Source organism: Heptranchias perlo, chromosome 16 (assembly GCF_035084215.1).
Source record: "Heptranchias perlo isolate sHepPer1 chromosome 16, sHepPer1.hap1, whole genome shotgun sequence".
In the NCBI taxonomy this organism is placed as follows: domain Eukaryota; kingdom Metazoa; phylum Chordata; class Chondrichthyes; order Hexanchiformes; family Hexanchidae; genus Heptranchias; species Heptranchias perlo.
In genome coordinates this window covers 13,892,700-13,918,662 of record NC_090340.1, presented here as the reverse complement: position 1 = coordinate 13,918,662, position 25,963 = coordinate 13,892,700, and the positions used below count along the sequence as shown (strand labels likewise).

The 25,963-nt window shown below is 50.6% G+C and overlaps 1 protein-coding gene across 3 annotated transcripts; it reads left to right on the top strand.

Annotated features, from left to right (window-relative positions):
- Nucleotides 1-1,597: 1,597 nt before the first annotated feature.
- tmem208 (transmembrane protein 208) lies at nucleotides 1,598-25,759 on the top strand. Of its 3 annotated transcripts, XR_010965903.1 has the most exons (8): nucleotides 1,598-1,817; nucleotides 5,208-5,306; nucleotides 7,458-7,517; nucleotides 9,163-9,299; nucleotides 11,082-11,166; nucleotides 14,432-14,595; nucleotides 19,391-19,622; nucleotides 25,392-25,759. XR_010965903.1 is itself a non-coding variant. In XM_067997658.1 (7 exons), exons 1-6 carry the CDS (start codon nucleotides 1,812-1,814, stop codon nucleotides 14,573-14,575), a joined length of 531 nt encoding a protein of 176 aa, XP_067853759.1. In that variant the 5' UTR covers nucleotides 1,598-1,811; the 3' UTR covers nucleotides 14,576-14,595; nucleotides 25,392-25,755. The 3 variants fall into 3 exon arrangements, 2 of the variants coding, with proteins under 2 accessions (XP_067853759.1, XP_067853760.1); XM_067997658.1 differs by lacking the exon at nucleotides 19,391-19,622 and having other exon boundaries at nucleotides 25,392-25,755; XM_067997659.1 differs by lacking the exons at nucleotides 14,432-14,595; nucleotides 19,391-19,622; nucleotides 25,392-25,759 and adding an exon at nucleotides 11,801-13,970 and having other exon boundaries at nucleotides 1,603-1,817.
- Nucleotides 25,760-25,963: the final 204 nt, after the last annotated feature.

Sequence of the window (25,963 nt, the reverse complement as noted above, 5' to 3'; positions counted from 1 at the left end):
GATTAATCTCCAGGACACTGCTGCGAGCCACAAGGCAGAAAATCATAGGGGCATTCAAAAAATTCTGTATATTTTAAGGATAAAAATGGCTGTTTGACTGGGCGGGGTGGTCAGAAGCGGGAGGTCATGTGACAAAGCAGCCCACTTGATTGGCACCCCATCCACCACCCTAAACATGCATTCCCTTCACCACCGGCGCACCGTGGCTGCAGTGTGTACCATCTACAGGATGCACTGCAGCACCTCCCAAACCCGCGACCTCTACCACCTAGAAGGACAAGAGCAGCAGGTACATGGGAACAACACCACCTGCACGTTCCCCTCCAAGTCACACATCATCCTGACTTTGGAAATATATCGCCGTTCCTTCATCGTCGCTGGGTCAAAATCCTTGAACTCCCTCCCTAACAGCACTGTGGGAGAACCTTCACCACACGGACTGCAGCGGTTCAAGAAGGCGGCTCACCACCACCTTCTCAAGGGCAATTAGGGATGGGCAATAAATGCTGGCCTCGCCAGCGACACCCACATCCCTGAACGAATAAAAAAAAAGAAACCTTCGGGAATATGTCCAGAGTTGGCAACTCCACCCACTCACTACTGCAAAAGTACTGCGCCCTCATGCCTCAAAATACTGACAATCATGAAGCAGCCTTTTCTCCGTTCCCAGTTCCAGTCCCAGGCCCGTTTGCTTAAAAAGGCTGACGCCCACACCCCAAATTCATGTAACCTTTGCCCAATTCACAAAAGATGTGGGCCTTTCATCACATGGATAAAAACAGCTCCGGCCCCCGATTCGGTCGTTGGGCTGGCCCGGCAGGAGAATGGGCAGCAAGGTAATGAGCCGAGGAAAGTCAACACCAGAGAGAGCAAGAGTTAGTTGAGGGATAAGTATTGGCTAGGACACCAGGGAGAACTCCCCTGTTCTGCTTTAAATAGTGCAGTGGGATCTTTTACGTCCACCTGAGAGGGCATCCGAAAGGCGGCACCTCTGACAATGCAGCGCTCCCTCAGTCTCTGGAGTGGGACTTGAACTCACGACCTTCTGACTCAGCGGTGAGAGTGCTGCCACTGTGGCACGGCTGACACCCGGGGGCCGATTTTAACATAACCTGCCTATCGTGAAGCTGACTGGGTGGGACCCCACCATTGAAGTCAATGGAGAGCAACACTGGGCGGGGAGTAAAACCGTCCTTTCGCCCGATCCCGTGGGTTAGGTTAAAATTACCCTCTGGAAGAGAATGTACGGATAAAGTGAGTGCCAGAACTGGCAGAGAGTGAGACCGGCCCAGTCTCAGCCCACACCACCCACCGCCATTGTCTCACTGCCTGCTGAGCACTGAGTCCTCCTGAGGGGGCGGGGCCAAGTGTGCCTCGGCCCCGCCTTCCTGGCCCACGTGACTCCAGCACGGCCCCGCCCCCCCCTCCGCTGACGACTGCACGGCCCCCCCTCGCTGACGATAGCACGGCCCCGCCCCCCTCCGCTGACGACAGCACGGCCCCGCCCCCTCCGCTGACGACAGCACGGCCCCGCCCCCCTCCGCTGACGACAGCACGGCCCCGCCCCCGCCCCCGCCCCGCCCCCGCTGACGACAGCACGGCGCGCCGGAAATAGGTGTGAAGTGCTGAGCTGTTCTTGTCGCAGTCCATTCGGACCCTCGTTGAATGGTCTAAACCCGGCCGGAGCGGGTTCCCAGCCGCCCGAGGCCCTACCAACAGGCGCCGGGCAGCGCCTTCGAAGGGAGAGCGGGGATCCGGCCTCTGAATATCTCCCATTTGATTTAAAGTGGGAGCCGCGAGGGTCCGGAGACATGGCGGTGAGTGAGGGGTGACGGGCAGCCCAAGGGGGCCTGCGAGGGGCGAGGGGCGGGGGGACGCCGGGGAGGGGGAGCGGGGGACGGGGGAGCCGGGGGACGGGGGAGCCGGGGGCGGGGAGGCGGGGGGAGCGGCGGACGGGGGGGCGGGGACCCGGGGAGGGGGGGACGGGGGCGGGGGGAGCGGCTGGTGCCAGTGACGGGCCCTTGCTGCTCTCACCATCACCTCAAATCTAAACACTAACCACAGGCAGTGTTAACCGGGGGGAGCAGCCTCCCGCCCCCGGTGAATACACTGACCCTCGCCGGGGTGTTCCGCCCCCCCCGGCCGGTGGATACACGGACCCTCGCTGTCTAATCTAACTGTTACTCCCTAAAGCCAAATCTAATGAGATGAATGGATAGATATAATTTAAATCAGTTTTGCCATTGGCTATAAAGATTGTTCTTCGCTCCCCTGATCTTCTGCCCCGTTACCTCTCGAGTCCCCCACGGATCGATCCCTGGCCCCTCCTATTTCTCATCAACATGCTGCCCCTCAGTGACATTATCCGAAAACACGATGTCCGATTCCACGTGTCCACTGACGACACCCAGCTCTACCTCCCCACCGCCCCTCTCAACCCCCTTCGTAGCCTCCGTGCTGATTGTCCGACATCTAGTCCTGGCCGATCTGCAATTTCCTCCAATCGAACAGTGGGAAGACTGAAGACGTTGTCTTCGGTCCCCGCCACAAACTCCATTCCCTAGTCACCGATTCCATCCCCCACGCTGGCCACAAGCTCAGGCTGAACCAGACTGTTCACAACCTCGCCGTCCTATTTGACCCTGAGCTTCCGACCCCATATCCTCTCCATCACCACGACCGCCTGCTTCCACCTCCGTAATATTGCTCCCCTCTGCCCCAGTCCTAATACCGCTGAAACCCTCATCCGTGCTTTTGTTACCTCCATGTTTGACTATTCCATTACTCTCCTGGCCGACCTCCCATTCTCCACCCTCCATAAACTTGAGCTCATTCTAAACTCTGCTGCCCGTATCCTAACCTGCACTAAGTCCCGCTCACCCATCACCCCTGTGCTCGCTGACCTACATTGGCTCCCAGAATGCCAGTGCCTCAATATTAAAATTGTCATCCTTGTGTTTAAATCCCTCCATGTCTTTGCTCCTCTCTATCTCTGTAACCTACTGTATTCCTCTAACTGTGCTCTCGTGCATCGCCCGCTCCCTTCTCCCTACCATTGGCGGCCGTGCCTTCAACCATCTAGACCCTAAGCTCTGGAATTCCCTCCCTAAACCTCTCCAGCTCTCTCTTCCTTTAAGATCCTCAATGAAACATACCACTTTGGCCAAGCTTTTAGCCATCCGTCCTAATATTTCCTTCTTTGACTCTATCAATTGTTGTCTGATTACGTTCCTTTGAGGAGCCTTGAGAAGTTTTGCTATGTTAAAGGCTCGATATAAATGCAAGTTGTTATAGGCTATTCAGGGGGAGAGGGCTTCACAATCCTGTCAACACAAAACATAGACCCACATATTTTCCAGTAAGGGGTCCCTGGCTGTGGATCTGGAGCAGGGACACAGGCTAATTTTTCCAGTTCTGAGCCCCGTGTTGGGCTAATTGAAGCCCTGCTGCTAATGCCCCAGCTGAGATCAGGTAGCTGAGCATCGGCAGGAGATTAAAGCTGGGACTTTCCTGGTCTGAGTGGTTCAGTACCACACCTGGCAGACTGAGTCACTATATTCTTGTGTACCTGTTTTCACTGTGCCCCTGCCCCCTACTTTCTCCCCCTCCCTTAGTGAAGGCTGGGAAACAGATCTGTGGGCTGTTTCCCCTCTAATACTGAGCCCAATTGGCCATGGGAAGTGGGGTTCACTTCACCGCTGTCTTCAGCAGATGCCACCACATGCACTTTCCAACCGGGGCTACCAACGTATAGTCGAATTGAAACAGAAAATGCTGGAAATACACACCAGGTCAGTCAGCATCTGGAAAAAGAAGTCAGGTTCTGCTCTTTCGGGTGCGTGACCCTCCATTGGAACTCCAGATCGAGAGATAAACAGGAATTTCACTAAGGGTCGGAGAAACGAGGGCGACAGAATCAGCGGATGCACCAATGAGTTCTGATGAAAGGTCACCGACCTGAAACGTTAACTCTGTTTCTTTCTCCACAGATGCTGCCTGACTTGCTGAGTGTTTCCAGCATTTTCTGTTTTTATTACTGAGAATGAGTTGATGGGTCAGTGGATCTGAAAGCTGCTTAATAGAAAACAGTTAGATGCTATGAAAGGTCAGCTGTGAGATAATAGACGTACAAAAATGGGGGGGGGCAGGGCAGGGAGACATGGGAGAGATGCACACAAACCGAACATGAGAGAGTGAGGAACGAGAGAGAGAGAAGGAAAAACACAATCTGTAAATGGAGCACATCTTCAACTCAAGAAAATTACATAGAATTTACAGCAGAGACAGGCCATTCGGCCCAACTGGTCTATGCCGGTGTTTATGCTCCACACGAGTCTCCTCCCACTTTACTTCATCTCTTCCTATCAGCATAACCTTCTGTTCCTTTCTCCCTCATGTGTTTTAAGGTGTTTCACTTGTTTAATTTAATATATCTATGCTATTTGCCTCAACTACTCCTTGAAGTAGTGAGTTCCATAGTCTAACCACTCTCTGGGTAAAGAAGTTTCTCCTGAATTCCCTATTGGATGTATCAGTGACTATCTCATATTTATGGCCCCTAGTTTTGGACTCTCCCACAAGTGGAAACATCTTCTCCTCGTCTACTCTTCTTAATTTTAAAGGCCTCTTAATGAGCCTCCAGAGCTCTGGCAGAACGTGGCGAATCCATCAGTTGGGAAAAGAGGCCGGTCGGCACCGCAGACTCCCCCTGCCCAGTGCCGTGCTCCCGCCTCCGCTCCGTCTCTTCCCCCCCACCCATAATCCCACCCCACGTCACAAATACCAAAGTTAACAGTGAGTGTTCAGACCAGCAGAAAGATGAGATACTGTCTATCCCTGAAGTTTGTGTTGAGCTTCATTGGAGCGGAGCTAGTGATGAAGAACTGGAATTGGTTTCAGAATTCTCCATATTCTCTGGTGACGCTATGGGATGGGGAACAAATTGGAGGCAAATTGTTAAAGAGCAAAAATAACCTTGGTTAATACCTGATTCTGATGGAGTCATCGACCTGAAACGTTAACTCTGTTCCACAGATGCTGCCTGACTTGCTGAGTGTGTCCAGCAATTTCTGTTTTTATCTCAGTTAATAATGTTTGTTTCTGAATTGCAGAGTCGTGGTGCCGATAGCGTTTAAAATGCAGAGTCATATTCCCTTCTCCACATAACCCTGATGCTGACAAAATGATTTTCCTTCTTGTTTGAACAGCCGAAAGGAGGCAAGGTTGGAACAAAAGGGAAGAAGCAGATTTATGAAGAGAACAAGGAGACACTGAAGTTCTACCTGAGGATAATTCTGGGAGCGAATGTGAGTTAATGAATTGTGCTGATCTGTGTGGGAGGGGCCCCGAGACCCGGACCTCAACAGGCAGGACTCCAGCACTCAGTACAGGCTCTCTACAGACCAGGGGACCGGTGCCTGGACCGGGGGCGGGGCGGGGGGGCGTGTGCGCGCGTGGGGCGGGGGCGTGTGCGCGCGTGGTCTCTCCCAGGGGACCGGTGCCCGAGCATCTCTCTCCACGTTATTTTTCTCTGTCCCATTTCACTCCTCCATCTGCTGCTCCCCCCCCCCCCCCCCGGACACTCCAGCAACAGGCTGGACCTGAGGCCTGTGCCAGTTGTAGCCGTCTGTGGACAGTCTGGGTTGAATTTGTATCATGTTTTTTCCTCCTTCCCTTGAGTGAAGTATGACTATTCTGTGTCTCTATTCCAGCATCACCTGATCCTTTCCTCCTTGGAATAATCTACTCTATCCTTCCCTTCGTAGATTCCACCCTACTGACCTCTTTGACAGTTAATGACTTCATCGATCCCTGGGGTCAGTCTCCACACTCCAAACTCCAAACTGTACTGCCCGAGCCTCTGGGCGTGCGCTGCCCCGCTGTCTCCCGGCGGTGCCCGAGCCTCTGGGCGTGCGCTGCCCCGCTGTCTCCCGGCGGTGCCCGAGCCTCTGGGCGTGCGCCCCCCCCTGCCCCCCAGCAGTGCCTGATTTCAAGCAGGTATGAGAGGGTGGGATGGCACCAGCTCAGTGGTGTGCCTATCTCCTGCTCCAGTTCAGTAAGGTATGTGTGTAGGGTTTAGCAACAGAAGTAGGCTATTCAGCCCCTCGATCCTGTTCCGCCATTCAATTGGATCATGGCTGATCTGTATTTTCACTCCATCTACCCATCTTGGTTCCGTCACCCTTACCGAACAAAAACCTATCAATCTCAGTTTTGAAATTTACAATTGACCCCCAGCCTCAACAGCTTTTTGTGGGGGGGAAAGAGTTCCAGATTTCCACCATCCTTTGTGTGAAGAAGTGCTTCCTGACATCACCCCTGAACAGCCTGGCTCTAATTTTTAAGGTTATGTCCCCTTGCTCTAGACTCTCCCACCAGAGAAAATAGTTTCTCTCTACCTACCTGATCAAATCCGTCCGTTCTGACGAAAGGTCTTCAACCTGAAACACTAACTCTCTTTCTTTCTCCACAGATGCTTCACTTGCTGAGCTTTTCCAGCATTTTTTGTTTTTATTTCTATCAAATTCTTTAATCATTGTAAATATCTCAATTAGATCACCCGTAATCTGTTATATTCAAGGGAATGCAAGCCTAATCTGTGCAACCTGGCCTCATAATTTAACCCTTTTAGCCCCGATACCATTCTGGTGAATCTATGCTGCACCCCCTCCCAGACCAGTATATCCTTCCTGAGGTGCGGTGCCCAGAACTGAATGCAGTTCTCCAGTTGGGGGTCTAACCAGAGCTCAGCACAGCTGTAACATAACATCCACCTCTTTGTATTCCAGCCCCCTTGAGAGAGGCCAACATTCCATTGGCTGCTTCATTTATTTTTTGTACCTGTCCACGAGCTTTTAATGATTTCTGTACTTGGATTCCTGAATCTCTCTGCTCCTCCACAGTTCCTAGCTTCTCACCATTTAGAAAATATTCTGATCCTTCTTTCTTGCCACAGATTTGTCCACACCCAATCGAAGTGCCTTTTGCAACTTTTTGCTCCAATCTACACTATTTACTGTGCCACCTAACGTGGTGTTTCCAGCAAATTTAGATAAAACGTTCTCTATTCCATCATGCTAGTCATTTTATAAATATAGTACAGATCCCTGGGGGACATTGCTAGACGCACCCTGTCAATTTGAGTACATACTCATTATCCCTACTCTCTGCCTCCTACCTCCTAACCAATTCCATATCCAAGCCAATAAGTTGCCTCCAATTCCATGCATTTTTGTTGACAGTCTCTTATGTGGAACCTTGTCGAATACCTTCTGGAAGTCCATACAAATAACATCAATAGACACTCCCTTATCTACCACATTAGTTACCTGCTCATAAAATTACTATCTCCTGCTCCTGCTCCGCGTGGTTACACTCCCTGCATTGGAGCAGGAGACGGCATCCCCTGTGTGGGTTTGTTGCCCTCGTTGCTAATGGCTGCGTTGTCTCTTCCACAGGCAATTTACGGGGCAGTGAATGTCTTCCTCTTCTACAGTTCAGTCACCTTCTGGACCTGGGTAAGTCGGAAGAATCTGCTCTGGGTACCTCCTGGTTGTTCCTTTATCACGGTTGAATCCGATGGTATCCTTCTCACCTGATCACACATACAAGCTTGCAACTCTGGCTTGTTTTTTCTCTCCTTTGTAGCCCATTGGTGCTGAGGCCAATTAGGTGTGGGTGGTGTTCATGCATTTCTGCATTTTTAAATCTTGCTTCTTCTAAAGACTCTGACAGGTTTTAGGGTACAGTTCCATGAACACTGACAACCACCACTGCCTCACCCAAGTGTCCGTTCTGGGATCAGACCGGGAATGGCAATGGGCTAGTCAACCACAATGTGCATCGCAGCAGAGCTGAATCGTGTCCTTTCCAATGGAGGGCACTGGATAGTGGTTAGGAGTGGGAGGAGTGGAACTGAGGCCAACTCTAGCCCCAACCGTAATCAGCCAACTGAGCACAGGCTGTGAATGGAGCCTGGGATCTGTGTGGCTCGATTACATTTCCCTTCATTTTCACCACTGAGCTCTTGCTGCACAATCGGTCTCCTCCCCGCTCTTCCCCACCCCCCCCCACCCCTGGGGGGGAGGGGGAGGTGCGGAGGGGCGCGGTGTGGAAACTTAATACTTATTCTATATAATGCATTAACACCCAAACAAAGTAGTACAAGAGAGAATTTATTTTTTACTTGTATACAAGTGGAAGAGCACCTCAAGACAATGTTTGAGAGTACATCTTCGCCGAGTTCAAGAAACAGCTCACGTTTATACAGCTCAGTAACAACGGCCACCTGTCATAGAATATGGGCGTACACATACATTCTTTATTGGCTCAGGTAGTTGGTCAATCAAAATAGGGAACCCACCCTAGAGTTCCCATAGCCATCTTGATATCTTGGACACAGGCCTGGGAAAGTGCTTTTCCCTAAGAAACTGTCTTTCATTATCAGTAGGTCTGTAGCTAGTCTCAAGGCTATATGGTCATTTATTCCTGTAGTCAGCTACCTCTCTATCTAAAGGGAGGACAGCTATCAGCATAAGAAACTCATAGTAATTACACAATTGTGCTTCTATGTGTTTTCGTGAGAAACTTTATTATGTGAGTTTAAGTGAATTAGCTAGTCAGTTAATATGGTCAAGTATCCTTTCATGCATTTCCACATTCGTGAGTTAGGTGAATTAGAGAGAGAGTTAATATGGTCAGGTATCCCTTTGTGCACTTCCACGGGGGAGGGGGGGGGGAGGGGTGCAGTGGGGGAGGGGGACGGGCGCGCAGGGAGGGGGAGGGCGTGGCGCGCGTGGATGGGGGAGGAGCGCGGGGAGGAGGTCAATGTGGGAGGAGGAGGGAGGGTCGGATGGTGTGTGAGGGTGGGTGACGAGCTGTGGATATATCCACATGTTTCCCAGCTGATAGAACTTGTACTTTTTTTCTCGTCCATTTTGTCTCATCCTGACCTGAGGGGATTGACCGAACCCCCCCCCACCACCACCAGTGACGATTCTCAGTGTGAGATCCCATGCTGGCCGTTCGATATCTTGGGGTGGGGGGGTGATGTGGAACAGCTGTGCCTGGCGGAAGCTCCTTGCTCAGTATGGCTCCGCTGCGCATTGTCCAAACCTGTTTCTCTGCCTCCCTTTAATGTGGCCCTTTCTCTTTCTCCGACAGGGGTTGCTTGCCTTCGCCCTTGTTGTCTACAGCTTCAGCTACCGGTGGATGCAGGGAATGGCTCAGCCTGTGTTCTCTGAAGACCGGGCCCTACTTGACGGAGGCATAGACTTGAACATGGAGCAGGGTATGGCAGAGTGAGTGTCCACAGTTCCACAGGGTTCGGACTGACACTCTGTGCTGGAATAGCCCGGGCAGTGTTTGAACGTGCGAGTCTTTGCCAGATAAAGTCTCCACTGGGTGTTCCTCGATTGTACGATTATATGATTGTACGATGGCTTTAGCTAAGAGGTGAAACACAATCCAGTTACTTAGATTCCTGTAAACGGAACATACTGATTTGCTTCTTTGTTTCTTTACTTGTCCCATTATCATCCCCTTTTGCCTTGCACTATCATCCCCTTTTTGTTATTTAATCACTCCTGTCTTCCCCACCCCCCCCCCCCCCCCCCCCCCAGACCAGGGTTTCTACCCCAAGATCACTGTATACTTGATAACTTACCACAAGGGTGAGGTGACAGGGAGCTGCTGGTCTGTGTACCACTGGAGCTCAGCATCTTCAGGTAGAGAAAGAGGGGAGACATTTGCTAGAAATGAGACAGGACAGGACACGGAATGAGCAATGACTGGGCCTAGAAATGAGTGACCTGAGTAACAACAACTTGCATTTGTACAGTGCCTTTATAAAACAGCGATTATCAAACAAAAATTGACAGAGCCTCATAAGAAGATATTAGGACAGGTGACCAAAAGCTTGGTCAAAGAGATAGGTTTTAGGGAGGGTCTTAAAGGAGGAGAGAGGTGAAGAGGTTTAGGGAGCGAATTCCTGAGCTTAGGACCTAGTCAGCTAAAGGCACGGTCGCCAATGGTGGAGCGATTCAAAATCGGGGCTGTGCAAGAGGCCAGAATTGGAGGAGCGCAGAGATCTCGGAGGGTTGTAGGGCTGGAAATGTTAATGATGTCAGTGATGGGACTATTTTCCTTCTCCGCTCTTTTTCCCCACCACCCAGCTCCCAAATGTTTGCTGATGTGTAACTCTGGGGTGACAGCGGGCATCAGGTTCGATTGGTGAGCTTGAGCAGTAAATCCAAGCAAAGAGGAGAGGGGAAGATGAACAAAAGAGAGGAGGAAGTATCAGTGGGAGTGAGCTGTAACCTGCTTAAAAGAAAACGGGGAGGTTGTTAAAACGGCTGAGATGATCTTTATAACTCAGACAATGGAGAGAAGCAGCAAAGACATTAGAAGGACAAAACATGTGAATAGCTGAGGCAGTGGAGGCAACCCAAGGAAAGGAGACAGATTGAAAGCCTGCAGATCAATTTGAAATTAAAACAAGAGAAGCTGACGACCTAGAGTGCAGTGCTGCAGCCCCGAGAAGAGAATCCGGCCACGCCAGGGGTTCAGACTCTCCCCAGCTGTTCGCAGTATTAAAGCGGCTGGCTCAAGGAAGATTTTTTTTTTCCCCTTTTAGTATCTCAGTACCAAAATACTAACTGAGCCAGTGAGCACACTGGTTGCCCTTGGTAACCTCCAGCCCTACAACACTCTGCGCTCCTCCAATTCTGGCCTCTTGCACGTCCCCGATTTTAAGCGCTCCACCATTGGCGGACGTGCCTTCAGCTGCCTAGGCCCTAAGCTCTGGAATTCCCTCCCTAAACCTCTCCGCCTCTCTCTCCTCCTTTAAGACCCTCCCTAAAACCTACCTCTTTGACCAAGCTTTTGGTTTCCTGTCATAATATCTCCTTTTGTCACAGTGTCAAATTTTGTTTGATAATCGCTCCTGTGAAGCGCCTTGGGATGTTTTACTACGTTAAAGGCGCTGTATAAATGCAAATTGTTGTTGCACCTGTAAAGATAGATGACCGTGCTTTGTAGAGTTCATCTCCATTGGTGCTAACCTGTTGCTCTTTGCCTTCCAGGCATTTGAAGGACATGATCTTACTCACTGCTATCTTGCAAGTCCTCAGCTGTGTATCCATGTACTTCTGGTACTTGTGGCTCCTGGTAAGTTCTTGCTGCATCCACCAGCTCTTCACCAATTTGAAGCGATCTTTGTGCTGAGGGAGTTGCTATTTACATCTTCATTGCTGTTTTAATTCTTTGTATGTGGGTGGGGGGCAGCTAGAGAAGTAACGAGACCCACGGGCAGAAGGACGTGTTGTGTAGACCCCCGTGAAGTGAGGGTGGCAACCGTTGCCCAGCCTGAACCAGACGGTATCTGCCTGATATTAGGTTGGATTGTGCTCGTGCACAACAGCCCACAGGGTGGCTCCCTCTCGCCCGCCCACGAATAAATCCTATATTCCGTACCTAACCAGCTAGTGTTTCTGTGTCAGCCTGGAGCACGTGCTCGTCTCTGGAGTGGGACTTAGACCCATAACCTTCTGACTTGGAGGCGAGAATGCTGCCTACCGAGCCACCGCTGACACCATCTGTGGAACCGTGCAGTGGAATAAATATTTCTAATCCAACTCTCGTTATTCTGTGCACCCTCTATAAAAAGAGAAAGAACTCTCATATTTATACAGTGCTTTTCACAACCTCAGGACGTCCCAAAGTGCTTTACAGCCAATGAAGCACTGTAAAGAGTTCCAGTTGAACCTGTATGGCCGCACTAACTGACTGCTCTGTGTTTCAGGCACCGGGGAGGGCTCTTTACCTGCTGTGGGTGAATATCCTGGGGCCTTGGTTTACCGCGGAGCCCCCCACCAATCCGGATATATCTGAAAAGAAACAGAGACGGCAGGAGCGACGACAGATGAGGAAGCAGTAGGAGGAGGATGAGATGGTCCCGGGCTCTTATTTACTGACCAATTACCGGAAGCCCTTCAGCTGGCCCCCTCGCTGAGATTCCTCAGGCGCCTCGGACCGATGTCCTCCCGTTAGTTGTGTCTGTACTGGGGGGACACTTGCTGCTTCTCAACCATCCCCCGCATTTCCCGTTACCGTGCCGCAATTATTTCAAGGCCAAAGAGAGCCATAATGGGAGATCGCTCGCTATGTGTACACACTTCTGCTGGATCAGTGCTCGAGCGTTTCCAGCTTCAATTTGCCCCCCGCCCCTGCACCCCCCCCTCCCCCCGCTTTTGCCGGCAGAGTGTCGCTGAACCAGTGGGTGGGGCGAAAGTGAAGGAAGTGCTGACATTTGTGAACCAAAGTCGCTCGGCTATGAATCACTACCTCAAATGTTTGCTTGTGTAAATTAATCACCATGGTTCCCCCACCCCCCCCCCCCCCCGCCTCCTCCAGACATCCCTTACTGGGGTCTAGTTCCTCGGACGTTAAGTTGCCTTTCGAATACCTCGGCCAAGTGGACATTGCTGATGTGTGACCTTCAGGTGATGAGTGTGGGCCAAGAGAATCATGGCTGAGCTGGGCCCTGTCCTTCCCCGGTATCCACTTTCCAGCGCAGGGTAGCAGCTGGGAACAGGAACCTGGACAGGGCCGTCGCAACCAATTGGAACCTATTGCTGTCCCAGCTGAGCCCAAGTAACTCGGTACAGGCCCGAGATCAAATCCGGAGCCTTCAGCTCAGTGACTGTGAGTTTTAACTTGATGCCATTCAAGAAGTCCCTGTTCCGTGCTCGTGACCAGGGTGTTTGCCGATATCTCCGTGGCTTTCGTCGGTGCCACTCGGTAATGGACTGTCATCAGCGGTGCCTCCCTGTGTCTGCACACACACACAACCCCCCCACCCCTCCCCTCCCGAAGAAAACAATGGATTGCCACCACTGAGCATCCCAGTTGGGAGGGGGCATTGCAGTGTTTGCTCAGGGCATGCTCCTCCCTCCTGCTGGGAGACTGCTGCTCCTGTTCCCCACTCACTGTGTTCAGAAGGGCTGAAATGCTCGTTGTACCCAACCACCCACGGTCTGCCTTCAGATCTTTTCCCATTTTGCTTCTTTAATATGTGCTCCCCTTTTCCCCTCCTGCATGTCAGCTGTGGCCCCAGAGTGAACCAAAGTTGTGGGTTCGAGCCCTGTTCCTGAGACTTGAGCCCATAATCCAGGCTGACACGTCAGTGCAGAACTGAAGGGGTGCTGCACTTTCGGGGGTGCTGTCTTCCTGATGAGACGTTAAACCGAGGCCCCGTCTTCCCCCTCGGGTGGACGTAAAAGATCCCACGGCCACTATTCGAAGAATAGCAGGGGAGTTCTCTCCAGTGTTCTGGCTGATATTTATCCCTCAACCAACATCACTAAAACAGATTATCGGGTCATTATTTCATGTGGGATCTTGCTGTGCACAAATTGGCTGCCACATTTCCTACATTACAACAGTGACTACACTTCAAAAGTACTTCAGCGACTGAAAAGTGCTTTGGGACGTCCTGAGGTTGTGAAAGGCGCTATATAAATGCAAGTCTTTCTTTCACCTGAATGAATCCCTATCCAGCAAGTCAAGTCTTAATATCTCCGCAGAATAAACGGGACCAGCGGAGAAATACCAATCCACGGGGCACCGTGTCAGGGAAGCTCATTGCGAGGCGTTGATCTGTGCAGCGGTCTGCGGTGTTTCGCAGCTGAAGAGACTGTACAGGGGTGGGCAGCGGTGGCGGAATGACCCCAAGGACCAAAGGATTTCACATCTCTTCACCTATCGATATCTTAACCCATCGCCTGTGGGAGGTGAGGGGTGTGAACAAGTGCACAATGGCCTGTGTAGGTCAAAGGTCACCGCTGAAGGTCCTCCATTTACTGTATTACATCAGTGTCAATTAATTGTATTTAAAGTTTTATTAAAATATATGAAACAATAATTGTTTACACAATCAAATAGATACTGAATAAATATTGTACAACATGCTACACCGTGCTGGTGACTGCCTCAGATTTAATATTTGGGCGATGGGTCTGATGGTACGGTTGGCTCCTGTGGGGAGTGTAGAGGGAACGCTGTCACAAGTGTATTCAAATCTTCCCACCAGCTTCCCTGATTGATCAGCGGCTACAGGAGTGTGTCCTACTGAGCTTGGACCAGTGATTCCGAATGTAAAGTGCAGGCATAAGACCAGGATCAGGCTCGACTATGATGCCGACTATGGTGTACTATTGTGCTGACACTCAATACCCAGGCTCTCTCGTGACGAATGGTCGCCTGGGCGAGGCACTGCAGTGTTGCTGTCATTCATTCAATGGCTGACTTGCCTTCAGCAAAGGATGGGGGATAATTGTGAGGGGGAGGGCTGCTAGTACTTTGTGAAATGGATGGTATGCTTAAGTATGCTACCTGGATGTCTTACAGTATTCCTTTCCTTCTCTTAATTAAGAATGTTGGTCTTCAGTATGGATCATACAACAACAACAGATTGCTTTTAGATAACTCCTTTAACGTGGAAAACCGTCCCAAAGCACTTCACAGAGGCATCGAAAAATGGACGCCGAGCCAAAGGAGAAGACATTGCAAGGGATGACCACAATCTCGGTCAGAGAGGTAAATTTTAAGGAGGGTCATAAAGGAGAAGAGGAAATTCAGCAGCAAGAGGGGTTTAGGGAGGGAATTTGAGAGAAAGGGGGTTTCAACAGCTGCAGGCACGGTGAACGTAGTGAGGCAAAGGAAGAGGGGATGAGCAAGAGGTCAGAGTTGGAGGAATGGAAAGTTCAACAACAACTTGCATTCATATAGTGCCTTTTTAATGTAGTAAAATGTCCCAAAGCGCTTCACAGGAGCGTTATCAATCAAAATTTGACACTGAGTTACATAAGGAGATTTTAGGACAGGTGACCAAAAGCTTGATCAAAGAGGTAGGTTTAGGGTGGGAATTCCAGAGCTTAGGGCCTAGGCAGCTGAAGGCACGACTGCCAATGGTGGATTGGGGATGTGCAAGAGGCCAGAATTGGAGGAGTGCAGAGATCTCGGAGGGTTGTAGGGCTGGAGGAGGTTACAGAGATAGGGAGGGGCGAGGCCATGGAGGGATTTGAAAACAAGGATGAGAATTTTAAAATTGAGGTGTTGCCGGACTGGGAGCCAATGTAGGTCCGTGAGCATGGGTGATGGGTTAATGGGACTTGGTGCGAGTTAGGTTACGGGCAGCAGAGTTTTGGATAATCTCAAGTAACAGAGGGTCGAAGATGGGAGGCCGGCCAGGAGAGCATTGGAGTAATCAAGTCTGGAGATAACGCAGTCACGGATGAGGGTTTCAGCGGCAGATGGGTGATGTTAAGGAGGTGGAAGTGGGCGGTCTTGGTGATGGAGCCGGTACGTGGTCTGAAGCTCATCTCAGGTTCAAACAGAACGTCAAGGTCGCGAACAGTCTGGTTCAGCCTCAGACAGTGGCCAGGGAGAGGGATGGAGTCGGTGGCTAGGGAATGGAATTAGTGGCGGGGACTGAAGATAATGGCTTCGGTCTTCCCAATATTCAGTTGGAGGAAATTTCTACTCATCCAGTACTGGATGTTGGACAAGCAATGTGACAAATCAGAGACGGTGGAGGGAGGTGGTGATGAGGTAGAGCTGGGTGTCGTCAGCATATATGTAGAGCCTGGCATATTTTCGGATGATGTCTCCGAGGGGCAGCATGTAGATGAGAAATAGGAGGGAACCAAGGATAGATCCATGGGGGACTCTAGGGGCAATGGTGTGGGAGCAGGAAGAGAAGCTATTGCAGGTGATTCTCTGGCTACGACTGGATAGATAAGAATAGAACCAAGTGAGGGCAGTCCCACCCAGCTGGACGATGGAGGAGAGGTGTTGGAGGAGGATGGTGTGGTCAACCATGTCAAAGGCTGAAGACAGGTCGAGAAGGATCAGGAGGGATAGTTTACCACGGTCACGGTCACAGAAGATGTTATTTGTGACTTTGTTGAGGGCCGTTTCAGTACTGTGGCAGGGGCGGAAACCTGATCGGAGGGATTCAAACATGAAGTTGCAAGAAAGATGGGCACGGATTTGGGAGGCAACAACACGTTCAAGGATGATCCTGTAATAGTGAGCAGTTTTGGCAGAGGAGAGCAGGACCCTATAGTGCTTTATGTGGTCCAGCCAGATATGGCGATAAGTGGCTAAACCAGTTGTCCGCCATAAACGTTCAAGTCTGCGTCCCTTGGACTTAAGGGAGCAGAGATGAGGGCCATACCGGGGGAATGACCAGGGTGAGAGAGTGTAATGGTTTTAATGGGGACAAGGGCATCAAAGATGGATAAGAAGGTGTGATTGAGCAGATCGGTAGCTGTAGAACTATCGTGGTGAATGGAGGGCCAAAAGTTACACAGTTGGGAATTTGAAAGTGCCGTCGCAAGTGAATTGGGGGAGAGTTTTTTCCAGGGGCGAACACAGAAGGAAATGGGGTTGAGAGGGAGATGGGAGAGGGTTACAAGGAAGTGATCAGAGATGGTCTTATCTGTGATTGACACAATAAGAGTAGAGAGGCCACGTGAGATAGCAAGGTCGAGGGGGTGGCTGTGAATATGAGTAGGGGAGTTTATGTGGAGGGAGGATAGGAAGACGGTGAACTTAGAGGAGAGAGAGCATGATGAGTTGAGATGGAGGTTGAAATCACCAAGGATGAGAAGTTACTTGTTGCAGAGGCTGAGGGAGGAAAGCAGTGAAGATATCTCAGTGAGAAACTTGGCCTGGTACTTGGGTGGGTGGTAAAGAACGAGGATTTTAAAGGAGGTGAGGGGGTGGAACAAAGTGAGATGCTCAAAGGAGGGGAAGGTGCCAGAGGAGTAGGGGGACAGACCAGGGAGTGATATGGTGATAAGGGCCACACCGCCACTGCGGCAGTCTGGGCGGGTCAAGTGGTGAAAGATATAGCCAGGTGGGGAGGCTTCATTAAGAGGGAAGGTGACATCACCTGTCACCCAAGTTTCTGTCAATGCAATCACCACAATAAGCTCGAGGATGGCAAGGGCCTTGTGAACAAACTGGAGGGAGATGCGGAGAGGGGCGGTGTTAGCTGATCCGCTGGGAGAGTCCACAGGGTCAGCACTGGGAGGGGTGAATGGGATGAGAAGGAGATTGGCAAGATTAGCCCCCAACCGGCGCTCTGCGCGGGGAAGTCGGTGAGCAAGTAGGATGGGGCAGTTGGAGTTGCTGCTCGTAAGGAGGCAGCGATGAGTGCCTCGATGGGCCCTTCGTAGGATGCCAAGAGAGGTGCAGAGGGAACTGCAGGCTTATCTAAGAGAGAATCAAGCCTGGGACGGCGACAGTAGAGTAGGAAGGTCAAGGAGTGCTGAAGGGTGAGGTTAGAGATTTGGGGGAGCAGAGTACGTGAGAGGGGAGAAATGAAAGCAGGCGTGACAACAGGAGAGAGGGGGGCCTAGGAGGGGTAAAGAGAAAAGAACAACAAAAAAAGGGGAAGTAGAAGTGATTGGCTCGGGTCCGGAGCAGCAGCCAAAATGGGCTCATGAATGGACACCGGGAAAGTTCGGTGGGAGGGAGGGGTGGTTGTTGGGCTGGACGAGGGAAGAGCGAGGCCATGAAGGGATTTAAACACGAGGATGAGAATTTTAAAGTTGAGATGTTGGGGGACTGGGAGTCAATGCAGGTCAGCAAGTGTTGGGTGAATGGAATTTGGTGCAGGATAGCACCAATGGGCAGCTGTAGAGGCAGAGGGTGGGAGGCCGGCCAGTGGAGTCTGGTTGTCACCGGTATGGATTGCAGGGGAGAGGGATTTAAGGAGACGGTTGGCCATGGAGAAAAGAAACTGGGGGTTATTTTTGCTCTTGAGAAAGATCCTGGAGTAGTGAGAAGTTTTGGCAGAAGAGAGCAAGGCCCAACAGCACTTGATGTGATCCAGCCAGATCTGCTAATGGATGTCTAAATCAGTTATGCACCAGATATGCTCGTCTGCGCCCCTTGGACTGGAGTGAAGATGGGGACCATACCCGGGTTAACGACCAGGATGGGAGAGAGTAAAAGTTTTGCTGGGGACAAGGGCATCAAAGGTGGAGGTGAGGAAGTGGTTGAGCAAATCAACAGCAGCAGAAGTATCGTGGCAAATGGAGGGCCAAAGATTAGGCAGTTGGGAGTTTGCATGGGAGTTTAAAGTGACTGGTTGGGTGAGTTTTTTCTGAGGCAGATGAAGAAGAGGATGTGGGTGGTGAGGGATACAAGGAAGTGGCTGGGGGTGACCTTGTCAGTGAACGAGATCACAGGAGTAGGGAGATCACGGGAGGTGGCGAGGTTGAGGGAGTGGCCTTGATTTTGGGTGGGGTAGTTTATAGGGAGGGAGAGGTTTAGGGAGGTCAGAGGGCAGTAAATTCAGAGGATAGAGAGCAAGAGGATTGAAAGCTGTTGCTCAGTATGGAGCCTGGGGGAGGATATCGCGTTGTGAAACTCAGACTGGGGCTTGGTAGACAACGTGGATTTTAAAGGAGAGGTAAAAGGGGTGGAACAAGGTGAGGTACTCGAAGGAAGAGACAGTCCCAGAGGAGTGGGGGAGAGAGACCAACGGGTGATAATCAGCACACATGGCCGTTCAGTGCTTCAGTCCCTCCCCTGGGTCTTGTTTCTCCTCCTCTTCTGTAAATAGTTAACCCCTTTCATAGGAGCCAGCACTTTCCCGCCCACTCAGCCATTCTCCATGCATGTACCTAGGTGATGAGTGTTGGTGAGCTATTTGACCATGGGATGCCTTCACTCAACATTCACACACATGCACTTTGTCAGGAGTTGCTGGATAATTAGCAAAAGTGAGACCCTGATTTTTTTTCCCCGAATCACTCCACCCTCCGTAGCCCATGGATGCTAAAGCCAATTGTATCATCCCTGCTGCCACCCACCCAAGACCAGCTAAGTCCAAGCCAAGCATTGAACCTGGGATCTTGCTGGTCTGTAGCGCCCACCCATTTGGATTTACCCATACACTCTGATCCCAGGATCCAGCTTCTCTTGACTCAGTGTATTTGAAGTAAAAAGCCTGTCGTACATATTGAAAATTGCTGGTTGCTTCACAGCAGGTGAAATGTTTCAGTTTAGAAGCCCGTTTCCTTCTCCTGATGGGCAATCTGCTGTCGTGTTTAATTTGAGTAAGTGGGGGGATGGTTTAATGGACGAGGGTGGGAGATGTGATAGGACAAGACAACAGCTGGAACTTTAAGCCTTGGCGGGGCTGCAGAACGGCCAATATTGGAGCAGCCGTCAGTTTTAAGTCACGGCCGATTTTCCTTTCCACTGACTCAATGGACATCTGATCTGATATCGCCCGATTTACACTCCCACTGTACTTGAAAGTTTCGCCTAATCTCTCCCCGTTGCTTTGAAACTCTTTTTTCACCTTTCCTAGTTATAACAGGCCAGCTGTGTCGTGTTCTCTGCTAACTTGCCGTCGAAGGTCGAAGGTGACGCCTTAAGAGGGTTTGGGATTTCTCGAGCTCACCAGCTGTTCGAACACTGTGGCTGTTTGGGTGGTGACTGTTCTCCTTGGACCATCCTGTCTGTCAGTTGCCCAAATAGGCGGCCTGCGAGCAACCTCCAGAGACGGAGGTGGGTGGCGATCACAGAGATGTGGACACAAGGTGAGGTCAAAGGGCAGGGCCTCGAATTGTTAACATCTGGTCACCAGTTGGAAGCAAAAGAGCTTTCTGCTGCATTCTACATGGAAGGAAACCGTCTCTTAATTGTAGGATCCCGGCCCATCCCCGGGATGGTAATGAGCAGGGTGCCCTTGTGAAACAGAGGCCTGAGCATATAATCTAGGCTGACACTCCAGTGCAGTACTGAGGGAGTGCTGCACTGTCGGAGGTGCCGTCTTTTGAATGAGGTGTTAAACTGAGGCCCCATCTGTCCTCTCAGGTGGGCATAGAAGACCCAGTGGCTCTATTTCGAAGAAGAGCAGAGGAGTTCTCCACGGTGTCCTGGCCAATATTTATCCCTCAACAACATCACTATAACAGATTATCTGGTCATTATCTCATTGATGTTTGTGGGACCTTGCTGGGCACAAATTTTCTACATTACAACAGTGACTACACTTAAAAAAAAAGTACTTAATTGGCTGTAAAGCTCTTTGGGACGTCCTGAGGTCTTGAAAGGTGCTGTATCTTTCTGCGCTCTCCTGCCCCACGAGCCCCCATCCTTCTAAGTTATCACCATAACGCAGTAACAATTAGTCCCGATGGCCCTGAAATTCCATAGTGGTTCTTCCTGTCTCCCATGGTAACAAGCGGGAGACCAGCAGAGCCCACCGGCAAACAGCCTTTTTCCACATTTCCCAGGGATCTCTACTAGTTTCCCACTGAAGTTACGTTCCATTCCCAGTCCTTCCGGCTCCAAGTGAGTGGGAGGATGAGATCAGGCCGGTGCTGCGATGCCTCATCTAATTGAATAGTCTATTGCTGCCCGCCGGCTCACGTATGAAAAATGGCCGTTTGGGTCCGGGGGAGGGGGCTGTTGTTCGGTAGCGGAGGGTTAAGGAGAGAAATTTGAAAAGAGTAACAGAAGGAAGCTTTTCCCAGCACTGCCCAGGATACAAAGGGGTGAATCTGCCGCCCGATTTACGTTTCCATCGGGCAGGGTGTAAAATGGGAAGCCGATCTGGTACTGACCGTTCTCCGCCCGGTGGTAAAAGTCACAATTCACCCCAAAGACTTTCCCCTAAACACAGGTCCTTGCCCCAAGCACTAAGTTAACCATTGATAAATATTAACTCCCTTGTACTATGCAGTGAAGTAAACCCTGCTAACATCGGTCCACGGGCCTGCTCTGCATTTACAGTGCGATTACCAACGGCCTTACCTCAGCTATTGAAATACTAAATATCGCAGCATTTTAAATGATCTCTCAGTTTTTGCAGGAGTTGGAGTATTACAGGCTGGCCTCAGTGCCCCTGGGCTATAAAGGGCAATAATCAGGCCAAGTCCCCACTCCTGATCCCTATCTGGTAACACGTGTTGAGTGAGGACAGGGTCGGGACAGACTGAGATGACACTATGGTTGAATGGCCTGCTGGTACTTCCTGCCTCACATGAAGAATGGTCATGTGGCCACTTACAGGCGGGGTGGGCGGAACTGAAGTTTGGGAAGGGGAGAGAGAGAGGCTTTTTTTTAAACTTTAAATGTATATTTGTTATAAAGAATAACACAGCCAGACTGTTCACAGGTATCTTGGTGTTGAGATGATGTTGATAAAAGCTGATTGAGCTTCATTCTTGTCGTTGATGAATTACCCGAGTCCTTTGTTGTGAAATGCTTTGTAATCTGTTCCAGGGTGGGGTGGGAAGAAGCATAATGTCTGACTCTTCCCTTCGCTTCCCTTACCTTCCCGGGCTTCTCTCCTATCCTTGGCGACGGGTTTTCCACAAATACCTATTACAAGCCCACAGACTCCTACAACCACCTTGATTATATCTCTACCATTCGCGCCCCCTATAAGGACTCTTTCTCCACCTCCCGCACCAGTTTCTCCCTCTCTGTCCCATTTGCTCCGATTTCCACACTGGTGTCAGCGGTGGCTCAGTGGGCAGCACTCTTGCCTTTGAGTCAGAAGGTTGTGGGTTCAAGTCCCATTCCAGAGGTTTGAGCCCATAATCCAGGCTGATACTCAAGTGAGGGAGTGCCGCACTGCTGCAGGTGCTGCCTTTCGGATGAGATATTAAACCGAAACCCCGCCTGCCCACTTAGGTGAATATAAAAGATCCTATGGCCACTATTCAGAGAAGAGCATGGGAGTTCTTCCCAATATCCTGGCCAATATTTATCCCTCAACTATCACTAACACAGATTATCTGATGTGGAGATGCCGGTGATGGACTGGGGTTGACAATTGTAAACAATTTTACAACACCAAGTTATAGTCCAGCAATTTTATTTTAAATTCACAAGCTTTCGGAGGCTACCTCCTTCCTCAGGTGAGGAAGGAGGTAGCCTCCGAAAGCTTGTGAATTTAAAATAAAATTGCTGGACTATAACTTGGTGTTGTAAAATTGTTTACAGATTATCTGGGCATTATCACATTGCTGTGTGTAAATTGGCTACTGTGTTTCCTACATTACAATAGTTACTATACTTCAAAAGTACTTAATTGGCTGTTAAGTGCTTTGGCACGTCCTGAGTAGTGGGATCCTGTTATAGGAGATATTAAGAAGGAGATATTAAAGAGATGAGCTTGTTCACCGATCAAACATGCTTGGACTGTAAGGACTTTGAACATTTTATTACCCTACTCTGTCTGGGTTTCCAAATAATTGCCCATTGCTGTCAGTCCTCTTCCTGCTCATTTCCAAAAGTCAAATAATAGTTGCAACAAATTACTGTGGATTATTGTTCAGATCTGTCTCAACCACAAGCTTCCTGAGTCTCTGAGAATCCGTCAGTCAGGCCTTTTGTTCCTAGGAGATCCAGCAGACGGCCTGTCCCCACTTCATTTACTGTTCTCAACTGTGATTTGTAATTAAAACTGCACCACCTCCTCTCGGAGCCTGAATCAACCACTTTCAAAACCATTCCCCCCCCCTGCCTCTGATAAAAGAGAGACATTTCGTGCAGCCTTATCCGGTGTTACTCTGTCGAACAGTATCCAAGATAATTTTGTGTTGGGAAATGAGAAGAAAGTGTATTTACTATTCAGTGGGTTGGATTGATGGCCGTGGTGCCCGTGGTGATTTATTTTATGCAGCTGCAAAAGTTTTCTTTGCAAGCATGAGAAGTCCACTGGGCACGGCAGAGTCCGCCTGGAAGGGTCTCACTGGCGCACAGTGCCAAGGGGAGCGGAGAGGGTGATAAGAGATACTTGACGCTCAATCTCAACTGTGCTGTTGCGCCATGCGGAGGAAAGCTGGGTGTCTCCTCGCAGGGAAGGTGGGGCATTAAGAAGGGGAGCAGAGCTTGCCAACCGTCCAGGATTAGTCCTGGAGTCTCCAGGAAAGAAAGAACTTGCATTTATATAGCGCCTTTCACAACCTTAGGATGTCCTAAAGTGCTTCACAGCCAATTAAGTACATTTGAAATATAGTCAGTGTTGTAATGTAGGAAACGCAGCAGTCAATTTGCGCACAGCAAGGTCCCACGACAGCAATCATTGGAAGTTCCTCTGCATGATTTGCACTTTGCAGGCCGCTAACCTTCTGTGGCACTGCACTACTTTCCCACTTTCCAAAATCCCTACCCACCTAGCTGAGTGTGTGGGCTCACACATGGAGAATGGCCACTTGAGTGAGGTACCAGGCACCCGCTGGTATGGAAACATACCCGGCATTCACCACCTTCATAACAGGGAGAAAGTAAAGAAAGAACTTGCATTTATACAGCACCTTTAACTTAGTAAAACGTCCCAAGGCGCTTCGCAGGAGAGTAATCAGACAAAAAAATTAATACCAAGCCAAAGGAGACATTAGGAGAGGTGGCCAAAAGCTTGGTCAAATAGGTAGGTTTTAAGGAGTGTCTTAAAAGAGAGAGAGGTTTAGGGAGGGAATTCCAGAGCTTCGGGCCGAGGCAGCTGAAGGCACGGCCGCTAATGTTGGGGCACTGGAACTGGGCGATGGACAAGAGGCCAGAATTGGAAGAACACAGAGATCTCAGAGGGTTGTAGGGCTGGAAGAGGTTACAGAGATAGGGAGGGGCAAGGCCAAGGAGGGATTTAAATACAAGTATGAGAATTGGACCGGTAGCCAGTGTAGATCAGCGAGCACAGGGGTGATGGGTGATAGCTCCTTATCACAAACTCAGGACATCCCAAAGCGCTTCATATCCAATGGATCGCTCTTTGAAGAGCAGCTACTGTTGTGATGTAGGCAAACACAGCAGGCAATTTGCTCACAAGGTCCCACAAACAGCAAAGGGGATGAATCCATTTTTGGTGGTGTTGGTTGAGGGAGGAATATTGGCCTCATTAATGGAAGAACCCCCTGCTCTCCTTTGAATGGTGCCAAGGGACCTTTTTGGCTCCAGAATTTACGGGGAGGTGGGGAGGGAGTGGGGTGGGGTCGTGGCGGCCGGGAAACGCGGAAATGCGGGTAACACGGAGGCCCCGCCCAATTTAATGGTAGGAACTCATTTAAATTCTTTGTCTCCGTTTCCCGGCCGCCGGCCAGCCAGATTATGAGGCTGATTGGCTGCCATGCGGGAAGACCTGTGGCACCAGGCCGCAGCCGGGGAACGGAGAGGAGGGAGGGAGGGAATGAACGGAAAGGCCTTGGGCAGATCAGAAAGATCGAAGCGGGTGGGGGCCGGCCAATCGTGGGGGAGGGAAGCAGGTTTGCTTGAGGGGCTGGGGGAAGCACTCTTGCTCCTCCTGGCCCACGAGCAGTGCTGGAAAGGCACTCACCTGCTGGATCCAGCCATTCCCCCCTCCCTTCAGCTGCCGGGTTTCCCGAGCTCTGGGAAAAACGGTCCACAGGCATTAAACCTAAAACTCTGCTAAAATTTGAGGCACGCACTCTCATTAAAATATTTAAATGATGGCCTGCACCAAGAACTGGAAGGAGCGGGTCGCCAAGGCCAAACAGAAGCTTGGTATGTGGGGGGGGGCCGCTCCCTCTCCATGGCTGGCAGGAACCTGGTGATAAGGTGTTAGGTGCTCGTGGTTTTGCTTTTTGTGGCCCAGGTCTGGCCCATTCCCCACCGCTCTGCCATCACAGTCACCTGAGCCATCTTTCACTTTGGAGGTCCAAGATGGACTGTGTCCGTAGAGACACCAAGTACAAGCCCCCAGACAAAGTGGGGAAGGGCGTCCCCAATGCCGCTCTGATCCTGATGGCCACCTTTGAGTGTGGCTGCCTCAGGATGTGTGTAGAGCCCTGGTACGCAAACACCAAGTGTCACTGTGTGCTGAGCTTCTACCTGTCCAACACACTGCAAAGGTTGGGTCTGGCGATGCTGGCCGAGCAGACCCAGGACATCTCGTCCAGCTGGACCGTACCCCATCGCCTGTCCCAGGGGGAGAAGTTCCTGAAGAGGAACCCTTTCGACTACAAGGCCGTCACACAGTGGTCGGCACGGTACGTTCTGGGGGTCCTGCAGGGAAAGGAGAGGGTGGATCCAATCGGGCAGTTCCCCAACCAGACAGTTGAAGCAATTTGGCAGAACGTCTCGTCACTGGAACTGACCATCCAGGCACCAGGTTGTAGCCTGGATGGTGGTGAGAAGGGCCCTCCCAGTGGAGTCTTTCCTACACGCACGGAATCTCAGCACCCTCACCGCGAGCTGCCCTCGAGGCTGCAGCGGGGACGAGACCACCGTCCACCTCCTGGTGGTCTGCCCCTTCGTGCAGAGGGTGTGGAGAAAGATGCATTGGTATCTGTCCCGGTTCACCCCAACAGTTCATTAACACAGGACGCTGTGCTCTACAGGCTGGTCCCCGGGACGCACACCGAGACAGATATCAACTGTTGCAGGAAGACCATCAACTCGTTGAAGAAGGCCCTTTGGTCCAGCCAAAACCTGCTGGTCTTCCAGTTGAAGGAGCTGTCCACAACCGAGTGTTGCCGACTGGCACACTCCAAGGTCCAGGAGTACGTGCTACGGGACGCACTTAAGTAAGGCGCGGCCTACACAAAGGCTCTACGGGGAAAGGCCACCATGTAAGGCCACCCCACTTTGTATTGTACACCATGTATTAGAAGATATGCACTGTGTTTTGAATTGTAATAATGGGATCGGAATGTGTACGATCTGTATTGTTTTGAACTGTAATATTTACATTGAACTGTGTGTATCTTTAAGTTTTATGAAATAAAGTATATTTTGAAATTTATAAAAAGTCAGTCTAGATTATGCGCCAATGAGAGGGTTTAGAATCCTGCAAGTTTCTCTCTCCGAGCTGGGAGACTGCGACCACTGGGCCAAAGTGACATCAAGTTAAATTAAATAAAGGAATTTTAAAATAAGGCAGTTTGTAAAGTTTAGTCTCGGGGTTAAGAAG

Bases quoted from the DNA above. Each gene is read 5' to 3' on its own strand.
- tmem208 (XM_067997658.1), top strand. The intron at 9,300-11,081 runs GTGAGTGTCCAC...TTTGCCTTCCAG, and splicing joins ATGGAGCAGGGTATGGCAGA to GCATTTGAAGGACATGATCT. The intron at 11,167-14,431 runs GTAAGTTCTTGC...CTCTTAATTAAG, and splicing joins TCTGGTACTTGTGGCTCCTG to AATGTTGGTCTTCAGTATGG.